This window comes from Mandrillus leucophaeus, unplaced genomic scaffold (assembly GCF_000951045.1).
Source record: "Mandrillus leucophaeus isolate KB7577 unplaced genomic scaffold, Mleu.le_1.0 Scaffold374, whole genome shotgun sequence".
Taxonomy (NCBI): Eukaryota; Metazoa; Chordata; class Mammalia; order Primates; family Cercopithecidae; genus Mandrillus; species Mandrillus leucophaeus.
The window spans coordinates 1,419,434-1,441,592 of NW_012103965.1; the positions used below are offsets into that span (position 1 = coordinate 1,419,434).

A 22,159-nucleotide genomic window follows, 5' to 3' on the forward strand; every position below is an offset into this window, starting at 1 on the left:
GAACCCGGGAGACGGAGGTTGCAGTGAGCCAGGATTGTGCCACTGCACGCCAGTCTGGGCAACAGAGCAAGACTCCATTTCAAAAAAAGAAAAAAACCAACACATGGCTCCTTCTCCAGAGATTCTGATTTAATCAGTCAGGTGCCTCTGGGCTTCTGAAATATTAAAAATATCCTCCTCCTTGACCCCAATGACAAGCCAAAGTGAAACATCACTACACTAGGCGCTTGGCCAAGAACGAAGCAGGGATGGGTCAGAGCCTGTGTGGCAGTCAGGGACAGGGAGCTCAAGCGGGACAGATGCTGATCAGTGCAGTTTATGAAGGAATTCTGTCCTCTTTCTTGAGAGGCGTAACTTTGACTTTAAAAAGATCTTAGGAACTTTTTAGGCCAGGCACGGTTGCTCACCTGTAACACTAGCACTTTGGGAAGCTGAAGCGGGCAGATCACCTGAGGCCAGGAGTTTGGGACCAGCTTGGCCAACACAGGGAAACCGTATCTCTACCAAAAAAATATAAAAATTAGCTGGGCGTGGTGCACATCTGTAGTCCCAGCCACTCAGGAGGGTGAGGCAGGAGAATCGCTTGAACCTGGGAGGCAGACGATGCAGTGAGCCGAGATTGCGCCACTGTATTCCAGCCTGAGCAACAGACTGAGACCCTGTCTCAAAAAACAAGGAGCTTAGGCCCTTTTTAAACAATTTCAAGTGTTGCTCTAAACTGGCATTGCCGTTAGAATTCTGAGAAAAATCCATTGCAGATGGATTCCAGAGAAAAGGGGAGTACGATTTATTGAGCACCTCATATATATGAGGCACTGGGTTCCTATTGCCCTCCATATTCTCCCAACAATCCAGGAAGGTAGGATTATTCCCCTTTCGCCCAGAAGGGCACTGAGGCCCAGATGGGTAAGGAGCCCGCCCAAGGTCATATAGCAGTCAGGACTGCAATTTCGGGGTTGCTATCCTCCAAAGCCACGCCCCAGGAGGGGAGATTTTTGTCTCTCAGAAGCCATTTGGCAATGTCTGGAGACATTTCTGGTTTCACAATGGGGGGTCATGCTACAGGTATCTAGTGGGTATAGGTGGGGGATTCTGCTAAACATCCTACTGTGCACAGGATGGCTCTCACAACAAAAACTTACCTGGCCCAAAATGCCAAGGGTGTGCAAGTTGAGACCACCTGCCCTAGTGGTTCTCAGCCTTGGCTGCACGTTAGACCAATGGTGGCGCTTTCGAAAGCCGATGTCAGGTGGCGGCACGCCCATCATGTCAGACTCTCTGGTGTCAGTGCTGGGTTTTTGTAAAGCATGCCAGGTGGTTCCAATGTGCCACCAGGACAGAAACACTTCTATGTTCCTCACACTGCTGGCTCCTGCTGCTTTCATGGGACCCGAGGGCAGGAGTGCCAAATCTGTCTCGGTTGTACAATCAACGGCAAGCCTGCTCCCAGTTCCTCCCCTGGAGGGGAACCGACTCAGTCACCCATGGGGGGCCCCGTCGGGTGAGAGTGTTTGCTAATTTCCCCTCGCCTCTCACGGGGCTGCAGCCGGGAGTCTCCCCACAAGGAGGCTGTGGAAGCTGACTAAAGACTGGACTGAAGAGCGAGGCTGCCACCTAAAGGAGGAATTGGCCAGAATCTCCCAGGTGCTGAGTGATGTTTTATTCGAGCCTCACAACAACCCCGTGACGTAGGTGCACAGTCCAGAGGCACAGAAAGATGAGACCTGTGCTCGAGGCCCCAGGGTGGGGCCGTGTGTAGGCCTGACGTGTGCACTGTCTACCCCACGTCAGGGCCCTGCCCTCCACACCTCACATTCTCACACACACATTTGCCACAGGCAATGACTGGTTCAAGAGGAACGGGCCCCCTGGGCTGGGCTGCCTGCCTCCCTGCAGATGTCTAGACTTCCCCTCAACTTCCAGACAGGGCCTGGGAGGAGAGTCCCTCCATGCTAGGCCATCATGGCTTCCCATGGAAATTAACAAACTACCATGTCCTACTACAGGTCCAACATCACAACAGGAAACAGCTTCCTCTGGTCTCCACCGCAGTCCCCTTCCCCACGAGACCGTGGTCAATAAACATGGGCCTGGTGCACACTCAGGCAGAGGCTCCTGCACACTGGAGCAGGCGGAGGCAGGTGCGGCCGTCCCTGACCCCAGCATGTGAACACTGTGGACAGTCCACGTCAGCTCTCATTTTGCCTCTCTTTCTCTGATCCTGAAGACAGCCCTGGGTGCTGAGCCACGCTGAGTCCTTCAGACCTGGCTGAGGGTTCTTGCGGGTCTTGGAGAAGTTGCCTTCTCTCCCCTTCTGTGGGGAAACCCTTCCACTGGCTGCAAATGGAGTGAAGAAGAATTCCTGCACAGACACAAGGACAAGGGAAGAGAGGACGGAGGAGAGGGATGATGTTTAGAGACCGAGACATGTGTCAGGCAGTCACTCATTTCATCAACAGGATATCATTTCCCCATTTTGCATATAAAGCAACTGAGGCACAGAAACAGCCAGCAAATGGGATTAGAGGGCATCAAATCCCACCTGCATGATTAGAGGGAGAGAGGAAAGGGAAGGGGGAGTAGACTCACCTGCAGCCACAGAGACGTTCAAGGACTCAAGTCCAGGAGGCAGCTGGCGCCGGGGCAGGATGGTGAGGAGAAGCTGACAGGAGGCCTGCACCTCTTGGGACAGACCTGACCCCTCATTCCCTGCAGGGCATGGGGCCGAGGGTTAGGGTTGCCCAGCTGGACATCCAATTGCTCGGGAAATGTAATCTGGGCACAAAAGCAGGGACATCCACCTACCCAGCACAAGGAGAGTAGGCCGATCCCAGGGGAACTCCAAGCAACTCGTGATGGGGATCTCGGAGGACTGGGGATCCTCTGCCCTTGGGCAGCCCACTGTGCCGGCCACGAGCCAGCCCTGCTGGGCTTTGGTCTGAAAGGGGGAAGAAGACATGTTCTAATTCTTTTTTTATTTTAATTTTGAGATAGGGTCTTACTCCTGCTTAGGCTGGAGTGCAGTGGCACGATCACAGCTCACTGCAGCCTCAACCTCCGGGGCTCTGGTGATCCTCCCACCTCAGCCTCCCAAGTAGCTGGGACTATAAGCACTTGCCACATCACCCGGTTAGAAAACAAATTTTTGCAATTTTTTTTTGAGATGGCGTTTCACCACGTTACCCAGGTTGGTCTGGAACTCCTGGCTTCAAGCGATCCTCCCGCCTTGGCCTCCCAGAGTGCTAGGATTACAGGCATCAGCCACCACGCCTGGCTCTCATATTCTAATTCATCAAATCTTCATCAGAGGCCGTACGCGGTGGCTCAAGCCTGTAATTCTAGCACTTTGGGAGGCTGAAGCAGGCAGATTACCTGAGGTCAGGAGTTCAAGACTAGCCTGGCCCAGGCACAGTGGCTCACGCCTGTAATCCCAGCACTTTGGGAGGCCAAGTAGGAGGATCACCTGAGGTTGGGAGTTCAAGACCAGCCTAACCAACATGGAGAAACCCCGTCTCTACTAAAAATACAAAATTAGCCAGGTGTGGTGGTGCATGCCTGTAATCCCAGCTACTTAGGAGGCTGAGGCAGGAGAATCGCTTGAACTCGGGAGGCAGAGGCTGCAGTGAACTGAGACTGCGCCATTGCACTCAAGCCTGGGCAACAAGAGTGAAACTCCATCTCAGAAAAAAAAAAAAAAAGCCAGGTGCAGTAGCTCACACCTGTAATCCCAGCACTTTGGGAGGCTGAGGCAGGTGGATCACCTGAGGTCAGGAGTTTGAGACCACCCTGGCTAACATGGTGAAATCCCGTCTCTACTAAAAACACAAAAAAACTAGCTGGGCATGGTGGCACATGTCTGTAATCCCAGCTACCTGGGAGCCTGAGGAAGGAGAATCGCTTGAACCGATGAGGCGGAGGTTGCAGGGAGCTGAGATCACGCCATTGCCTCCAGCCTGGGCAACATGGTGAAACTCTGTCTCTACTAAAAATACAAACATCAGTCTGGCCTGGTGGCGGGCACCTGTAATCCCTGCTACTCAGGAGGGATTCTCTTGAGACTAGGATGTGAGAATCTCCTGAGACCAGGAGGTGGAGGTTGCAGTGAGCCGAGATTGTGCCACGGCACTCCTGCTTGGGTGACACAGTGAGACCCCATATCAAAAAAAGAAAAAAAAAATTCTTCATCAGAGCCCTGGCCAAGGAGGAGCCCAGCCTTGCCCATACATTCATTTATTTGCTGATCCAGTCAATCAGTCAATAGATATTAAGCATCTAGCATGGGCTCTGTTCTAGGCACTGGGGACAGGGCAGTGAACAAAACAAAACAGACCAAAATCCCAGCCTTGTGGAAGGGCAGGTGGGGACGGACTCACTGAGGTGACATTTCAGTGCAGACCTGAAGAAGAAGGAGGAGCACCGTGCAGGCATCTGGGGCAAGAGCACTCTAGGCAGAGAGACCAGCAAGCACAGAGGCGGGTGCCTGACTGGCATGTTTGAGAATAGTAAGATGGCCGTCAAGACAGAAGAGGGAACAACAGCCACATGAGGTAGGGTCTCCAGGGCTACTGGAAGGACTGTGACTTTGAATCTGAGCGGTACAGAGGCTTTGAAAGGTTTTGAGCAGAGAAGTAACATGGTCTGACTTCAACAGAATCACTCTGCCTGCTGTGCTGAGCGCCAAGAGCAGAAGCAAAGAGGCCAGGTGGGAAGTTTCTGCAATAATGGTCAACAGATGATGGTGACTTGCTTGGGTCAGAGTGGTAGCAGTGGAAATAGGGAGAAAGGGTGATAATATGGAAATAACTTCAGTTAAGGATGATGCCAAGGCTTTTGACCTAAACAATCAAAGGGATGGGGTTGCCCCAGAAGGAACAGGTGCTCAGCTTTAGAAATGTTAGGTTTGAAATGCCCACCTGACAGCAAAACAACAACTGTGGAGTAGGCGACTAGATGAGTGAATCTGGAATTCAGAACCAAGGTCCAGGCTAGAGTATACACTTGGGGGGAAATTTGAATTCAGATAGTATTTAAAGCCATGAGACTAGATGAGACCAAAAAGAAATGAACCTATACAGAAAATAGATCCAGGACCAGGTGAGGTGGCTCATGCCTGTAATCCCAACACTTTGGGAGGCTAAGGCAGGAGGACTTTTTGAAGCCAGGTGTTTGAGAACAGCCTGGGCAACAAAGTGAAATTCATCTCTACCAAAAAAAAAGAAAGAAAGAAAGAAAGAAATTAGGTTCTATGGTGTGCACCTGTATCTCCAACTACTCAGGAGGCTGAGGTGGGAGGATGGCTTGAGCCCAGGAATTCGGAGGCTGTACAGAGCTGTGATTGTGCCACTGCCACTTTAGGCTGTGGCAAGACCCACATCTCCCCATCTCTTTTTTTTTTTTTTTTTTTTTTTTGAGATAGAGTTTCACTCTTATTGCCCAGGCTGGAGTGCAATGGTGCAATCTCGGCTCACTGCAACCTCGCCTCCTGGGTTCAAGCAATTATCCTGCCTCAGCCTCCCGAGTAGCTAGGATTACAAGGGCCAGCCACCATGCCCAGGTAATTTTTGTATTTTTAGTAGAGACAGGATTTCATCATTTTGGCCAGGCTGGTCTCGAACTCCTGACCTCAGGTGACCCACCTGCCTCAACCTCCCAAAATTCTAGGATTACAGGCGTGAGCAACCACGCCTGGCCAAACCACATCTCTTAACAACAACCACGCCCGGCCAAGACCCCATCTCTCTTTTTTTTTTTTGGACATAGAGGCTTACTCTGTCACCCAGGCTGGAGTGCAGTGGCACGATCTGAGCTCACTGCAACCTCCATCTCCCGGATTCAAGCAATTCTCCTGCCTCGGCCTCTGGAGTAGCTGGGACTACAGGCGCCCACCACCACATCCAGCTAATTTTTTGTATTTTTAGTAGAGATAGGGTTTCACCATGTTAGCCAGGATGGTCTCGATCTCCTGACCTTGTGATCTGCCCGCCTCAGCCTCCCAAAGTGCTAGGATTACAGGCATGAGCCACTGCGCCCAGCCAACCCCATCTCTTAACAACAAAAGAGACCCTAGGACTAAAATCTGGGAAATGCTAATGCTCGGATGTCAGGGGGTTGAGGAAGAACCACTAAAAATGCCTCAGGACATGGTGAAGCAGAAGGAAAGCAGGTGCAGAGTGTTTCAAGGAGGAAGGAGTGGTCAGCTGTGCCAGCTGCTACAGATGGGCCAAGTCAGAAAAGAATTAAGAACAGACCCTGGAATGCAGCAACATGGAGGTCACCCGTGACCTTGACGAGGCCTTTGATTCAGTGTGAGAGGAGGGGCTGACTGGTGTGAGATCAAGAGCGTGAGAAGGGAATGTTTGTTTGCATGCTGAAGAGAGTGTAAGAGAAAAGTGGATGATGCAGGAGAGAGGAGGAAAACTGCTAGAGCAGTGTCTCTGAGTACCCAGGAAGGGATGGGGCCCCAGCACAAGCCCCTGCTTGGGGCACCTCCAGCTCTTCCACAGCAGCAGGCGGACGACACTCTCCAGGCCAGATGCTGAAGACACAGTAGGGAGATGTGATGACGGGAGCTTAAGTGGATGTTCTGCAGTGTTTCTGTGTTTTCAGAAGCTACCTGTTCAGGGGCTGGAAGTGATGAGTGGGAACCTCATCTCCTATCAGGCTTGGAGAAAGGGGCTCCCTACAAAAAGGTGACGCCAAAAAACTGCTTCTAGATATGTGTTGTTCAATATAGTAGCCACTAGCTACATGTGACTATAAAGCAATTGAAAGGTGGTTAATTCAAATTGAGGTGTGTTGTCTGTAAAACATTTTTTAAAGGAATGTAAAATATTTCGTTAATAATATTTTTAAAAGGTCAGGTGCGGTGCCTCACACCTGTAATCCCAGCACTTGGGGAAGCCGAGGTGAGTGGATCGCTTGAGGTCACGAGTTCAAGGCCAGCCCGACCAACAGGGTGAAACCCCATCTAAACACACACAAAAAAATTAGCCTGGCATGGTGGCCTGTGCCTGTAATCCCAGCTACTTGGAAGGCTGAAGCAGGAGAATCGCTTGAACCCAGGAGGCAGAGGTTGCAGTGAGCCAAGATTGTGCCATTGCACTCCAGCCTGGGCAACAAGAGTGAAACTCTCTCAAAAAATTAATAATAATAATAATTAAAATGATTACAAGTTAAATTGATATTATTTTGGATATACTGGGTACAATTTATTTAAAATGTCATCTCTTTACTTTTCAATGTGGCTACTAGAAAAGCTAAAACTACCTATGTTTCTCGCACTACATTTTAACCGGACAGCACTGCTCTCTAGACACGCCCCAGAGCTCTCCCACTTCTTGAGAGGGAAATTTCTCACCCTGCAGATGGGGTGGGGGTTGGGGGCAGTGGGTATGGTCAGAGGGGATTCCAAATGCGGAGCAATACTGCCCCCTTGTGTCCAGCGAGGGAAGCACAGCTGAAGACGGATGGGAGAGGGGTGCTTCCAAGGTTTGTCCCTTGCTAGATATTAATGGCATACTGATCTCCTTGTTCAAACATCCTTTCAAGCTGTGCCCTATTCGAGGAACTCAGGCATCCTGTCCACCAACAAAATGCATTTACTGAAGCCCGACCTAGTAGGCAAGGAGACACTGAGGCTGACTTACAGAAGAGGCAAAGTGGTGCATACCTGGGAAGGGGTGCAGGAAAGGGTATGACGATAGGAAGAATTCAGATAATGCTCCAATTGCCGTTTTAAATACTCCAGGACCCTCCCATCCCCAGAGGGATTTGGAAGGCCGAAGGAAACGATGCCAACAGGCCCCTTTCTCTCCCTCGCCAGGAGCTAGCTTCGTCCCCTTGAAGAGGCTGAACTGGGCTCATATCTGTTCCTTACCCTCTTGCCCCTCATTACCTGTAAAAATCCAGTGAGGTCATCGGTGGAGAACACGTCCATCACCTCCATAGCCCCCGCGCTGGCCTTGCTGACTACTGGAGTGAGCGGGCAGCTGCAAGGTTTCCCCATTCCCCGCATTAGGCTGGGCCATCTCAAGCCCGGCTCCCTACCCTCCCCGGGCTCCCAAGGGCTAGAGGCGTGAGAGTTCTGGGACAGGTGAGTCTGGCTAAGGGATCACCCAAGGGCCAAGGTGCTTAGGAACTTGGCTGCATCTCCAAGTTGGGGCACATGGAGAATGAGGGACGTCCGTGCCTGTTTCTCCGGCTGGTGATGACCTTATCCACTCCGAGGAAGTGTGCGGAACGCAGCACAGCCCCAAAATTCCGGGGATCCTGGATCCCTTCGAGGACGAGCCACAACTGCTGGGGGTCGTCGCCTGGGCTCGCCTCCCCGGCCTCACTCCAAGGCCGGGGCCGCAGCGGGCTCACCTCCATGCAGACACCCTGGTGGACCTGGTAGCGGCACATTGTGTCCAGTTTCTGCCGTCTGGGCCGTAGAACTGGAATGTCCCGCGCCTCGGCCATCCGGAGCAGCTCGGCCCGCTCCCCCTGCAGCCCAGCTTTACCCGCCTGGAGCAGGAGCCGGGCCACGGAGCGGCGGGCGGCCCGCAGAGCCAGGAGACACGGGGACAGGCCAAACAGAAGCTCCAGCCGCGAGGTCGGCACCAGGTCATCCAGCAGCAAGCGGCTTAGCTCCTCCCCACCAGGCCGCTCCCCACGCCGCGCTGCATGGGAGAAATGACGGGTGACGAGGCGACCCCAGGTCGCGCCCCGGATGGTCGAGAGCAGTGCCATGGCGCAGCTCCCGCCAGGGACTCGATGCCCCCTGCTGCGTCCCCGGGAACGGTAACCCACGCCGCAGTTCGCTCCCAGGCTCCCAACACAGGGGTGAAGGGTACTCGACAACTGCCTCCGCCGAGCTCTCTCGGACAGGAAGAAACAGGCCGCATTCCCCACAACTGGACTAGAGAGCTACGACTGTCCCCTCCCAAGCTCCCACGTGGGTTCCCTCGCTTCCGGGTTCGGGAGCCCACCCCCAGTCCCTGGCGCCTCTTCCTGACGGTGTTTTGCGCATGCGCGGTCGCCAGGCTGTCCCCACAGCACCTCCTACAGGACTAAAGGAGCAGCGAGCTGAGCTGGCCGTACTACCGGCTGCGTCCTGTGTTCCTCGAGGTCAAGGAGGTCGGGGACTGCATTCACTCACGCACCAGCGAAGGGCACTTTAAGGAGATGGGTTGGCCTTCCTGGTCAACCAATTCAGTCTTGTTGCCTCCCTCCCCACATCCCGGCGCTGGTGATTTTCCCCAGAACTACTACTCACTAGCTCATCACCAGCCAGCAGGAGGACCCCAACAGTCACTTCCTATCCCGGGCCCCTGATTCTCTTCCTAAGTGACTCTGAGCCTGTCCTGTCCCTGCTGATAAGCCCACTAACGCCCCCGTCCCACAGGGAATGGCGAGACTTTTGCGCAGCACTCAGCACCCCAGCGATCCAGGAAGGCAGGAAGGAGCTGCCTCTTCAGCCCCATCTTGCTCCTGCACTTAAGTTCGGTGCTGTTGGCACAGCACTACATGCTCTTCCAGGCCTCTCAGCCTTGCACACCTGTCTTCTTCGCTTTGTCAAACTCCTACACGTTTTCAAGGCCCAAACAAACCCATTCCTGCTACCTAAGGTAATCCATACTCCCATGAGTGAGGCCCCCAATCCACCCACCAGGTAGGTCCCAGGTGGGACCGACCTGGAAGAAATTCTGAGACACAAGCACCCCTGATCACAGAGAAGGGGAAAGAATGGAAAGACACACTCCTGAAGCCAAGGCAGATTGGTTGCAATTTTTCTTTTTTAATGATCACCATGAAATCCTCTGGACCAGGCCCTGGTATTCTGCTGCCATAGTCAGAATGGAGGGATGACCCCACGAGGGGACGAGAAGCCAAGATTGGGCTGGAGAGCCCAGAAGGAGAAAGAGAAGGGGAAGAGGGAGCAGTGGGGTAGGCAGAGGAGGAAGTCTGGAGCCCTGGATAACCACGCAGATATAAGGTGAAGGCCTCCCTCTGCCACCCCAGCCCTGAGCCGCAGAGGTTGAGGTGCAAGAAGATGGGGGGAATTTTGGCCACAACTCCTTTCCCATATCAAAGGGAAGAGACTGAGAGCAGACAAAGGCCACGGAGCCCAGGGGGACCAAGAACAAGTTAACAAGTAAATCAATTAGGGACACCACCTCCTTTCCCCAGCCCATTTTTCACATTTACAACCGAAGCAATTTGACAAGATGATATAAAAATCTCAAACAAATTGTCTAGCCCCTGGTCAGGGTGTGGACAGGAAGTGGTATCCAGTGATCCAGAAATCAACACCTAAAATCCAGAGGCAGGAGGCAAGCCATGAAGGGTGGGGAGGGAAGGAGGAGCTCCCACAGTCACTAGGTCACCTGCTCCGTGGGCCTCATCTGGATGTCTCCAATCTGTGGAAGGCACAAGGCATGAGGCAGCTGCGACACTCTCCCCTAGCCCTGCAGGGCTCCCTGCTCCCCTCCTCTGGGGCTGGTTGGGTTCCTCCAGCAAGTGGACAGTCAGGGTCAGACTCACCTGGATGTGTGGGGGGGTGCTGAGGACGTAGATAACAGCCTCGGCCACATCCTCGGGTTTGAGACACTGAGAGCACCAGGGGAACGGGTTGAGACAAGGACAGAATGGACTCAAATTCCCTCCCACCACTGAGCTCCTCTGCAGCATCCACATGTCCACCCCAACCCTCCAGGAGGAGCCACAAAAGCTGGAAGGGTGGAGTCTCAAGGCCAAGGTTCCCTCTGCCTTCATTTAGGGGGTCAGTGGCTTCACCAGGCCCAGAGGGAGGCCCCACCTTCATTTGCTCATAGGTGGCAGCTGCCTTCTCAGGGTCCTTGTCGTGGAGTTTGAAGGCGAACTGTGTCTCCACCACACCTGGAGAGATGCACTGGGCCAACAGAGAGGGCCTGCTTAGGGGCTGAGCTTTGCCAGGCCTTGAGGAGGTTGAGGGGAGAGGATGGAGGCCACAGAACCCCAGCTTCACAGTGACGGCTGCCCAACATCCAGCAGCCGCTTCCTCCCTCCGAAGCTGCCGCTGGCGGTGACCACAGTGATACCTACCATCTACAGAGCCTTTCCTATATGTCAGGTAAACGTTTTACAAAAAAGTGTCCCTAAAAAGCTCATCATCTCCTTTTCACAAGTGAGAAGGCCGAGGCTTGGGGAGGTTCAGTGACTCGCTCACGATCACGCGGCCTTCAAGAGAAGAGCCCGGAGTCCCGGTTTCCAGCCACTGTGCACCTGGTTTCCCACAGTCCCTTGCTTTCCCTCAGGTCAGCCCCCTCCCAGCTCAAAGTCTAAGACTGGTCCTTGGCTCCTGGATCAGTGAAATGAGGAAATGAAGGGCTGCACAGGGCCATGCCGGGAGCAGCAGCACCCAGTTCTGTGCCAGTCCACTCCCGGGAGCTCTAAGCGGCACATTCTGAACATGGGCTTCCTGAATGGTGTGTATGGGTGGGGAGGGCCTGCGCCACCCCGTCCCCACCAGGGCTAGGCCACAGCCTCACCGTGGCTCGGATGTGGGTCTGGGCCTCCCGAAGCTCTTGCCTCAGTCCCTCTGTCAGCGCAGTGACGGCGTACTTGGTGGCACTATAGAAGTGGGTCACAGACAGGGGTAACACTCGGTGGCCAGACATGCTGGGTGGGGAGAGGAAGGGGAAAGAGGAGAGAATGAAGCTCCAGGGAGACCAGCAGTGCCCCTGCCATACCCGGTCAGCCCCACCACCCAGATGTGCATCGGAAAGCCTTCTAAAGGGGACCTCTAGTGGCCATCTCACAGCTCATTAATCTAATTTTGGTTATTCAAACAGCTTCGGAAAACCTTCCTTTTCCTGGAAGTTATCCCTAAGCTGACCACAGAATGCACTCGCCTGGTGGTGCAGAATGTCAAAACTCTTTCCGTCTAATCTGTATGTTCACTGATATGATTCTATTGGGACATCTCAGGGCAGGAAGAGGTCATGTTCCCCCTCAGACTGGGGCTCCCCAGTGGCAGATACTGTACATAGTCTTTCTTTGTGCCATGAGGTGGGGTTCATCCCCAGGCCTGAGGAATAGAGGCACTCAGTCCCAGGAGAGGCCTCAGGCTTCAGCTGTAGAGGGAAGGAACTGAGCTGCCCATTCCAGCCAACCAGGGGATGGTACTTGACAACATTATTCTTTCCCTCACCATAATTGTGCCATTCGGGTATTAAATCTGTACTTTCCCACCAAGGAAACTGAGGTCCAAAGAGGTCAGGTGAGCTGCAGCACATTACCCAGCCTGGTGGGTGAGTGGTACCCCTTGGCCACCTGCCCTCACCTATTGATGTTAATGATGTGCCCATCGTCCACATTCCGCTCCTTCATGGACTGGTAGGCTTCCCGTGTGCAGATGCTGAGGGCCAGCACGTTCACCTGCAGGCCAGGGAGGGCAATGAGGTGTCTCCACTCCAGCCCAACTGAGCAAGTGATGGAGCCACAGAATGCGAGGGGGGAAGGGGGCAATGTGGCATTCTAAAACAGTGTCCAGGTCCTCCCAGAGACCAGCCACAGGCACAGGGCACCTTGTCTTCTACACAAGATGCCCCTCTCCTTAAAGCTGCAACCCCCAGTTGATAGCAGAGGTAGCTCCTCACCTGGCTGACCCCCCAAGTTCCTGCAAACAAGAATGGAAACCCTTCAAACCCACTCCTGACCCAGGAGACTCTGTCTTGGCCATCTCCTCTATGAACAGTAGCACAGACCCTCTAATTCCATAGGGAATCGTTTCCATTTCTTCCCCCAAATACGCTACTCTTCCCTTCGCTATGGGAGTCTGGCCCTGCTCCCTCCTAAACTGCTCAAAATCCTTACCAAAATGGCTTACAAATCTCTCTCCTCTGGCACAGAGCCTAGCCTTTCCCTGCCTTCCTTAGCTACTCTCTGCTCCTTCCCCATCCCCTCCCTTGAGATGAGTGGAGAAGAGAAGGCCTGACCCTCCTTTCTATGCCTTCCTTTAACCTGGGTTCCATCTACAAGACTAGGCACGGAGACTCTAGAGGGTCAGGTAACTTCCCACTCCTACTCCCTCTGGCAGAGGCGACCCCCACATCCCCACCCTTCAGGGAACAGAGGTCTGAAGGTGTGTCTGCTGCAAAGCACCTACGCTGCCCCACCCATTGGCCCCACTCATTAGCCTCACTCAGAGGACAAGCAGAGATAAAGCTTTTAGCAGGTCCTCAGGCCTCTCCTCTTAGGAAGAGACGGAACCAGCAGGAGATCAGATGTTTCTCTTAATCAGGTGTCAGAGCCTGCCATGAGGAACGGAACACCTTTGGTGTGAACCTGCCTTGGTGTTCACGGCAGTAGAAAGAGATGGGTACCAGGACAGGGAGGTTTCCAGCCCTGTTTCTCATCTTCTTGGCAATGTGGGCTTGTGAGGCAGAGAACTCAGCTCCTGGCAGGCAGAGTAGGAGAAATAGATCCCCTGGGACCAGGTGAGTAAATCTCCCAGGTCTAGGGGATCAGGGGCAGAGAAAGAGAAGATGCCTTATAGGATGATCCTAATAGATTTAGATAATGTTCAAGCTGAAAGGAGCTGTAGGAATTTAATGTAAGTCCCTCATTTTACAGATGGGCGAGTTAAGGTCCAGGTCTTTAAAGACCCATGTGCTGTGAGTGAGGATCATGGCTCTGATCTCCAAGAAGGCTGAGGGCTTCATTTTCATGGCTTCATTTCCAGGTCCAAGCATCTATGAGGTGCTAAGATAAGGTGCTAAATCTACTGTCAGCAGATGGGAAAGGATTGTGGGGAGAGAAGAACATCCCACTCACACACTGCTTTCAACTTATCAGGATACTTTCATACCCTACTATCACCCCATCATACCATCTACAAGTTGAAAACCCATGTCCTGAAAGTTGGGTTTGGCCTGTGCATGGTTTCAAAACATTTTAAATACCCTTCCAACATGTACTGGAAAGTTTCATTTATTCAATAACTATCTTTTGAGTGCTTATGGGATCAAGCTATACCAGAGAACAAAATAGATAAAAATCCTTGCCCTCATGGAGCTGACATTTTAGTGAAGGGGAGTGGGGGGTATCACATAATATCAGACTCCCCACTTCTCTCAAAGAAATCATAAGATCAACCAGGCGCGGTGGCTCACGCCTGTAATCCCAGCACTTTGAGAGACCGAGGTGGGTGGATGATGAGATCAGGCAATAGAGACCATCCTGGCCAACATGGTGAAACCCCATCTCTACTAAATACAAAAAAATTAGCTGGGCGTGGTGGTGCTTCCCTCTAGTCCCAGCTACTCAGGAGGCTGAGGCAGGAGAATAGCTTGAACCCAGAAGGTGGAGGTTGCAGTGAGCCAAGATCACGCCACTCTGCACTCCAGCCTGGTGACAGAGCAAGACTCCGTCTCAAAAAAAACAAAAACAAAAAAACCAGGCCACACAGGGCCCACACCACCATAGAGGAACTATGTAGGATTTGAGCAGTGGCTGTGTGCTTCCCCACACTGCGGACCCCTCCTAACCTCCCTTACTCCTTTATGTACCTACCTGGCCCCAGGGGACATTGGAGTTGTGACCCCAGATATTGATGACAGACGTGTGTTCATCCCAATTAAGTGTGACAAGACTGAAGCTCAAAGAAGGTAACCAATCTGCCTAAAGTCACATAGTTACTAGTGAGGCTAGGTAAGAATATCATCTCTTGTCTCTTTCTTCCTTTTCTTCCCATAACATCACGTTCCCAAGCACCCAGGCACAGGGATGACAAGTGGGAAACTCAACAGGCAGCAGTTCTCTCTCCTAACAATCTTTCTTCTAACACAAGGAAATCACTCCAGACTTTAAGAACTACCTCCAGGTCGGGCATGGTGGCCCACGCCTGTAATCCCAGCACTTTGGGAGGATGAGGTGGGCAGATCACCTGAGATCAGGAGTTTGAGACCAGCCTGGCCAACATGGTGAAACCCCGTCCCTACTAAAAATACAAAAAAATTAGCCGAGTAGTGATGGTGGGCGCCTGTAACTTCAGCTACTCAGGAGGCTGAAGCAGGAGAATTGTTTGAACCCAGGAGGCGGAAGTTGCAGTGAGCAAAGATCATGCCACTGCACTCCGGCTTGTGTGACAAAGCAAGGTTCCATCTCAAAAAAAAAAAAAAAAAAAAACCAAAAAAAAAACCAAACTACCTCCAGGGGCTCAAAGAAGAGAAGAGCTGATATGGCCATTCATCCACTCCCTATCCCTCTGGTAGGGCAAGAAGCCAGGAGAGAGTCAAGATGCCCCAGGTGGGAACCCGAAGCTCCCTCTTCCTAGATGTTCCATCTCCAGCTGCACTCTGGTTCACAAACCCCTGGCTCCCCTCTCTCCTCCCCACCCTCCACCTGGAAGATGGAGGCTTGGAGCTCTTACATTGAACATGTCCTTCCAACCGCTGGTGCTGCCTGAGAGCAGGGTGTCAGGCCGGGCTAAGCCGGCATTGTTGATGCAGATGTCTACACCGCTGTGCTGAGAACGGATAGCCGAGAACATGGAGAGGATGTCCTCTTCATTTGACAGGTCACATCTGTAGGGGATCAAAGTCCCGGGGTAGCCTGCACTCTTACATTCAGCAGCCAGCTCCTATGAAACCCAACAGGGATCTGACTGGGGTGAGCAGCTCACTCCCATGGCTCCCCAGCCAGCCTCAGACCCCTATCCCTGTCACACTCATAAAACACGCTCCTTTGGCAGCTGACTTTCAGCCATGTAGATGTTGAACTGCCCATCCCCTAAGTTTGTCCTCTTTGGTCAAAGTTCAAGGGATGACAGTGCTCCCTGAGTGACGGAGGGAAAAGGTTGTGATCAATGGAGAAACCTCACTATAAACTCAAGTCTTGGCTGGGCGTGCTGGCTCACGCCTATAATCCCAACACTTTGGGAGGCCAAGGCGGGTGGATCACTTGAGGTCAGGAGTTTGAGACCAGCTTTGGCTAACTTGGTGAAACCCCATCTCTACCAAAAATACAAAAATGAGCTGGGTGTGTGGCTACTTGGGAGGCTGAGGCACGAGAATCACTTGAACCCAGGAGGCAGAGGTTGCAGTGAGCTGAGGTCATGCCACTGCACTCCAGCCTGGGTGACAGAGCAAGACTCTGTCTCAAATAAATAAATAAATAAATAAACTCGAGTCCTGGGTGGAGCAGGGGCCAGGGATCTAGGGAATGGAGAGCTCTCTCTTTTCTGCCTCTTCCCCAACAGGAATACCTCTTCTGCCCATAGGTAATATGTGCCTCTCCACCACTTCATGCTTCTCCACCAGCACCAAGAGTCACTGGTCTGGTTAACCCAGCTTCTTCTCCTGCATTGTGTCAGCCAGTCCCTCATCTCTGAACTATTCCCCTCCCCTCGCAAACTGCAGCCAGCTGGCTCAGAGTTCTCAGACATGCCTTTCAACCACGCCCAGCTGCCAGTCTTCTCTCCCTACCTAAAGGAGGGGTCACAAAGTCAGGACAGATTATTTCTCTCTGAGCCCTGGTGCACCACCCTCCCCTCTGAGGTTTCTCAGGAGACTATGAGGCAAGTCAGGTGGCAGGTGCCATTAGGCATGCCCTGTGCATCTCCAGGCCCTCAGCATGCCGAGAAAGACCTGAGAAGGCAGAGCCACTGAGAGGCAGCCCAGGGGGAAGCTGACATTCAGAGGCAAGAAGAAAACATGCTCTGTGGCCTTCTTTGGAAGCCAGTGACTGGGCACTTGAGCCTCATGAAGGTGACTGTGTAGACATGGGCGAGGGGGAGGAGGCACACAGTGCCCTAGAGGAAGGGCAGCTTGGCCAGCTGCCCTGGCCTGGAGCCCCTTCCTCCTCCCAAGACAAGCCAGGAATAAAGGACTGGATCGGGTGTCTTGGGACATTCTTTTCTGCTTTAACTTTCTGTGAGTTCAAAAGGTATAGTCCTCTGAGAATCAGATACCCTCCTTTCACCACATTTTATCCACGTTTGATCACTTCAGGAAACAGGAGTTTTCTCTGTAGGAAGCGAGAACCCAAATTCTGCTTTAACATCAATGAATCAATCAATCAAAGCAGACTGTGGGCAAGGAAACCTGCAGCTCTCCCCTCCCCTGGCACACATCTTCCCACTTCCTCCTCTAGACTCAAAACTCCTACCGCAAGAAAACCAGAAGGGATGTGCTCAGAATGTATTTCTCCCTGTCACTGCCTTCCTGTTGCTCCACCTGTGCCACCTGATCTCCCTACCTCCCCTCAGTAATGATCTACATCATGTCATCACCCTCTCACAACAGGGGCATTCTCCTCTCAGACATGGAGTCACCCTGGGACTGAGTGATCGGCCTGGGGATCCCCTTGGGGCTCAGGCCCCACTTCCTGGCTAGCTTGCAGTAGGGGAGTAGGTGAGAAGGCAAGAGTCACTTCAGAACTAGGGAATCCAGTTGTTTAATCCCTGGCTTGATCCTCTGGGCTCCAAGGCTGGGGCTGGGTCCTGAGCTCCTCAGAATAGAATAAAGGGAGGGCAGAGTGGGGCAGTGATGGAGCCAGGTGACCTTGGGATTATCTGGGTTATAAAGTGTACCTTTGGTCAGCAGCAGGGGAGGGGACAGTCCTCCTTCCTGTATACCTTCTTCCTCTGCCCCCACCCAAGGCCTCCTTACCCTTTCCCTGCCTGAGGACTTTGAGCACGGTGGAGATAAAGCCCTGCAGCTAAGCACTAGCTCAACACTGAGAGTGAGCTTGCAGGGCACATCCAGAGAGAGCCTACGACAGAAATTCCTCCCTGCTCCAAAATGGCCATCTTGATTTTTCTCTTAATTCTGAGGGCTCCCAACCCCACGTCAAGAGAAGATTAAGGAGTTCCAGGCTGCTTTATCCTCTCAAGGTTTCTGCCCTATTTCACCCACTCTGTTCGCCCCAGGAGAGTGGAGGAAGGCCCACTAATGAATATTCCATTCATTCCTCATGCCACTGGGCATGAGTTACCCACGAGGTGAGGGGGCGGGGCTGAGGCTCTTCAGTAAAGCTCCCACCCCTAACCCCACCCTCAGTTCTGGCTCCTGCCCATCTAGTTGGCCAGCCACCTTGCCCTGCGTGGTGGGTGACTTCTGGGGATTAGAGGCACTTGGCCACCGGGGGTGAGAAGGCCACAGGGGTGAGACCACCATTCCCGACCTCCGGTTTCCCCTTTCCTTGGGCCAATACCCTAGGCAGAAGCGAGGGGCGGGCGGCGAGATGCCAGGGTCGGAGATTCGGTAACTCGAGCAGGGGCTGTCAGGCGAAACGGCTCCTTCAAAGACGAGACTTAAGGGGAAGGGAGAAACCTGCCTTAAGGGATCCGAGAGGCCGCCCCCACTACAGCAAAGGGCCCCGGCGTGGCGGGCAAGTGAATCCGACTCCGGGGAAACGACCCGCCCGCGGCGTCCCCGCCCCCGGCCCGGTCTCACCTCGATGTTGCTCACGGTGCGGGCGCAGCCCACCACCTTCAGTCCCTGCTGGACCAGGGCCCGGGCCACGGCCGCGCCGATGCCCCCCGAGGCCCCCGTCACCAGCGCCAGCCGGTCGCGCCACCGCTCCATGCCGGGCCTGGCCATGGGCCCGCGCCGCCCGCCCACCTCGCTGGACGAGGGCGGCACCGGGGTCGAGGAGCTGACGCCCGGCCGCTCTTCTGCCGCCGCCGCCGACCTGCTGGCGTCCGAGCCGCGCCTGGACCCACCAGCCTCCCTCCGACCGGGACTCCACCCTCAGGCCCCCGGCGATCCGCCGCATCCAGTCGGAGGCCGCCGCGGCCCGGCCGCCCCGCCCTCTGAGGGAAGTCCCCGCCCCTTCCGCCCCTCCGCCCCTCCCGCGCCTCCGCCCCGCCCCGGCGTAGGGAAACCGAGCTGCGCGGGAGCGTCCTGGCAGCTGGCGGCGCCGTTTCCCCAGTGAGCGCTTCCCTTTGGGGTCAGGGAAACCGAGGTTTAGCGCGGGGATTCCTCCAGCCCCAAGGGCGCATACTGAAGCGTCCCGCTTAGTCTCCGTTCTCTACTCCTGAACCCTAATGCCAGGATGAGGAATTAAGGGCACTTAAGGTGACTCCAACACTCTTCCACACCCTCCCAAACCCGCCGGTGGCTAATCGGAAGGGATTCAGCCCAGAAAACGCCGAGTGTCTCCGCCATCAACGCTGGGTGACCTTGGGAAGGACTCATTTACCCTACCTGATCCCTTGGCTGTATTAGCCACGGAAAACTGAAACACTCCCAAGTACACGTGTACTGGGGAATTCTGTCCCTAAATGGCCCACCGTGTCCAACTGCCCTAGACCCCCACGCTTACCCCTACCCTACTGTAGATGTATCATGATATATGCCAAAGATTAAAACAGTACCTAATATTTGTTGCTTATGGTGTAGCAGGCATTTTAAATATAGTAACGAATCTGCACAACCGCTCTGAGATAGCACATATTGGTATCTTAATTTTAAAGATGAGTATACTGAAGTGGTGAAGCATGCTTTGGGCCACAGGCAGTCCAGTCTTAGGCCAGGGATGTGCTCCTAAACTGTCTTCACATCATTATCGCTTCTTGGGTTGTTGGTTTTGTTCAGAGCAGAGCTCGCTTTGCTAAAAGTGCTGAAAACTGCGTACTTAATATAGCCATTCTCTTAAAGAAAAAGCATCTTTGAATAATCACCTGACTCCCTTCCAGCAAGCAATGGAGTAAGCAGTGAATGTGACTTGTTTATTCATTCAAAAACACTCATTTGCCTATCCTGTGTTTGGCCCCAATGGCAAAGATTAAAACTGAATTAAAACAGCCTTTGCTTTTAGGGATCTCAAAAGAACATTTGACTCTAACAGTGGTGAAAAGGGGATTCGCCTCTGAGCCAAGGGCTGTGGGAGACCCACAGTCATATTTTAGATTCTGGGATGAAATCAAAAAGGGTCCAAGAGGAGTCCTTCTACCTCTGCCTCATTCCTATACAACATTTAGATTTGAAAAACAACTCAGGAAGTGGATCCAAGAAATCACACTATGAAAATTCAATCTAAGTTTCTGCTGCTACCCACTTGAAATCTAACTCAAAATCTGATTAAAAGCACATAAAATTCACTCCACCTCCATTGCACAGAAGTACTGATTGTCCCACAGTTTGTATGCTGCCACCAAGTATTATAAACATGTAGACACAAATCTCTAAGCATCATGTGTCTACCGAGCTATTTGACTCGATCTTTTAAATGTCAGCAAAATGCTATTCCTGGGGGAAACTCTCTCCTTCGGTACTCACAGCTGTGACAGCAGTAAACTGTAAGACCACAGTGACTTTGTTACTGGACACCAGATAAGGCTGAACCTCACATGCACAGCCCACAATGTGGTTAGCACTCAGTGCAGCCTTCTGAGCCCAGTCTTACATGTTGAGCAATTACTTATCCGGCAACCATTGGTTGAAATTCTGCCAAGTTTTGTTTTTATTCTTCTAGGTCAATATGAACCTCTGAATTTAAGAGGTACTTTGTGTTATATATTAGGGAACTTTTAATACAGCAGTTAAAGTCTCATGGGAAAGTAAGATGTTAGCGAGTACTTAAAGTATCTCCTCAAAAGAAAAAGACTGGAAAACTGCTTTTCTCAGTTGTCAATTCTCATCAAAGGAAGATTTTTGTCTTCAACAGTCTGTATCTCTGTCCTTCACCCTTTCTTTTATTTATTTATTTATTTTTGAGATGGAGTCTCCCTCTGTCGCCCAGGCTGGAGTGCAGTGGCCGGATCTCGGCTCACTGCAAGCCCCGCCTCCCGGGTTCACGCCATTCTCCTGCCTCAGCCTCCCGAGTAGCTGGGACTACAGGCGCCCGCCACCACGCCTGGCTAATTTTTTTGTATTTTTAGTAGAGACGGGGTTTCACTGTGTTAGCCAGGATGGTCTCAATCTCCTGACCTCGTGATCCGTCCATCTCGGCCTCCCAAAGTGCTGGGATTACAGGCTTGAGCCACCGTGCCCAGCCCCTTCACCCTTTCTAACATCAACACTGGACAAGCACTAAGTCCACAAGTGGCAAATACTAAAGTACTGCCACACATTAAGTAGAAACATGTACACCAAATTTTACTGTGCATATTAATAAATATTCTTTATTTTAAATTTTGCACATTGCGCTTTAACATTACATCCAAACATTTTGCAAGTGGATGTCTACTTTGTAAAACCATATATTCAGCTCATTGTCATTTCTGTACAGAATTATAAGTACAACATTACTTTTTGCCACTAAGTTGCTTTAGTAAGTCTCACAGGAAGAGAAACATTTAATGAAAAGAGATGGCTTAAATCATATGGCAGGCCTGCGCAGCCACGCAACTAAAGACACAAGCCTGAAGAAAGAACAAACTAATGAGGATACCTCCACCGTCTCCCAAAACAAGAAAGAATCACATTGATTTAAGATAAAATTTTGCCATAAGTCACTAAATTAAGAGTTTTTTGAAAGAGAAGGCGCAGTAGTCATCGTGAGTGTTTCATTGAAAGACAGAGCTATTTTATTTATTTAATTTGCTCCAGCCGTTGTCAACCAGCCACTACAAATGGGCCTCTTGTGATCATTTAAGCGGCAGTATTTATTAAATTTCTCCTTCAGATGCTGTCGGTATTGTTCTCTATTGCTGTAGAAAGACTGGTTATTAGCCATAAATGACTGTATTTCATCTTGTGAGATAAAGATTTCCTCATCTGAAGTACATTCAGACTCATCCTGCAAATCAAAGCAGTAGTTAAGACTATGACTTAAGAACACAAAAAGATACGTAATGGAGGACAGCTAAACATTAAACCAGTCTAACTTTTTAGTTTCAGTTCGGTCACATAAAGCCTTTAATTGGAGTGTTTGCAGAATAAGCATCATGTCATTCTGCCTAACAAAGTAGTGAGAATAAAATCTAACACCTTGAGTTGAAACCTTGAATCTATAATTTCTCCTAGAAGCCTATGAGCCTAGCAAACTACCACCATACCTTGGTCTTAAAAAAATAACTAATTGGGCCGGGCACGGTGGCTCACGCCTGTAATACCAGCACTTTGGGAGGCCGAGGCAGGCAGATCACGAGATGAGGAGATCGAGACCATCCTGGCTAACACAGTTAAACCCCGTCTCTACTAAAAATACAAAAAAATTAGCCGGGCGTGGTGGCAGGCGCCTGTAGTCC

The 22,159-nt window shown here is 52.1% G+C and overlaps 3 protein-coding genes across 5 annotated transcripts in view; all 3 read right to left on the bottom strand.

Moving 5' to 3' along the window:
- Positions 1–1,638: 1,638 nt before the first annotated feature.
- Positions 1,639–8,955, bottom strand: MRM1 (mitochondrial rRNA methyltransferase 1 homolog (S. cerevisiae)). Its single transcript, XM_011990225.1, has 5 exons — positions 8,189–8,955; positions 7,895–7,988; positions 2,806–2,938; positions 2,590–2,709; positions 1,639–2,362 (listed from the first exon to the last, which is right to left on the bottom strand). Exons 1-5 carry the CDS (start codon positions 8,728–8,730, stop codon positions 2,190–2,192), a joined length of 1,062 nt encoding a protein of 353 aa, XP_011845615.1. The 5' UTR covers positions 8,731–8,955; the 3' UTR covers positions 1,639–2,189.
- Positions 8,956–9,758: 803 nt separating this feature from the next.
- Positions 9,759–18,777, bottom strand: DHRS11 (dehydrogenase/reductase (SDR family) member 11). Of its 2 annotated transcripts, XM_011990226.1 has the most exons (7): positions 18,420–18,777; positions 15,395–15,604; positions 12,305–12,399; positions 11,511–11,640; positions 10,799–10,891; positions 10,525–10,590; positions 9,759–10,400 (listed from the first exon to the last, which is right to left on the bottom strand). In XM_011990226.1, exons 1-7 carry the CDS (start codon positions 18,564–18,566, stop codon positions 10,359–10,361), a joined length of 783 nt encoding a protein of 260 aa, XP_011845616.1. In that variant the 5' UTR covers positions 18,567–18,777; the 3' UTR covers positions 9,759–10,358. The 2 variants fall into 2 exon arrangements, with proteins under 2 accessions (XP_011845616.1, XP_011845617.1); XM_011990227.1 differs by lacking the exon at positions 10,799–10,891.
- A 2,286-nt stretch (positions 18,778–21,063) lies between these two features.
- Positions 21,064–22,159, bottom strand: part of GGNBP2 (gametogenetin binding protein 2) — a 52,565-nt gene continuing 51,469 nt past the window's right edge. For both annotated transcript variants that reach the window (XM_011990237.1, XM_011990236.1), the window contains exon 13: positions 21,064–21,708. In XM_011990237.1, coding sequence (XP_011845627.1) covers positions 21,505–21,708 — 204 coding nt within the window. In that variant the 3' untranslated portion in view covers positions 21,064–21,504. The remainder of the gene's footprint in view (positions 21,709–22,159) is intronic.

Excerpts from the sequence above, each read along its gene's own strand:
- MRM1 (XM_011990225.1), bottom strand. The coding sequence starts at position 8,730 with ATGGCACTGCTCTCGACCATCCGGGGCGCGACCTGGGGTCGCCTCGTC. Across the intron at positions 2,710-2,805 it reads GCCTACTCTCCTTGTGCTGG|GGAATGAGGGGTCAGGTCTG; the intron begins GTAGGTGGATGT and ends CATGCCCTGCAG. Across the intron at positions 2,363-2,589 it reads GAACGTCTCTGTGGCTGCAG|GAATTCTTCTTCACTCCATT; the intron begins GTGAGTCTACTC and ends GTGTCTGTGCAG.
- DHRS11 (XM_011990226.1), bottom strand. The coding sequence starts at position 18,566 with ATGGCCAGGCCCGGCATGGAGCGGTGGCGCGACCGGCTGGCGCTGGTG. Across the intron at positions 12,400-15,394 it reads GTTGGAAGGACATGTTCAAT|GTGAACGTGCTGGCCCTCAG; the intron begins GTAAGAGCTCCA and ends CCTGGCCTGCAG. Across the intron at positions 10,591-10,798 it reads CCACCTATGAGCAAATGAAG|TGTCTCAAACCCGAGGATGT; the intron begins GTGGGGCCTCCC and ends TGGTGCTCTCAG.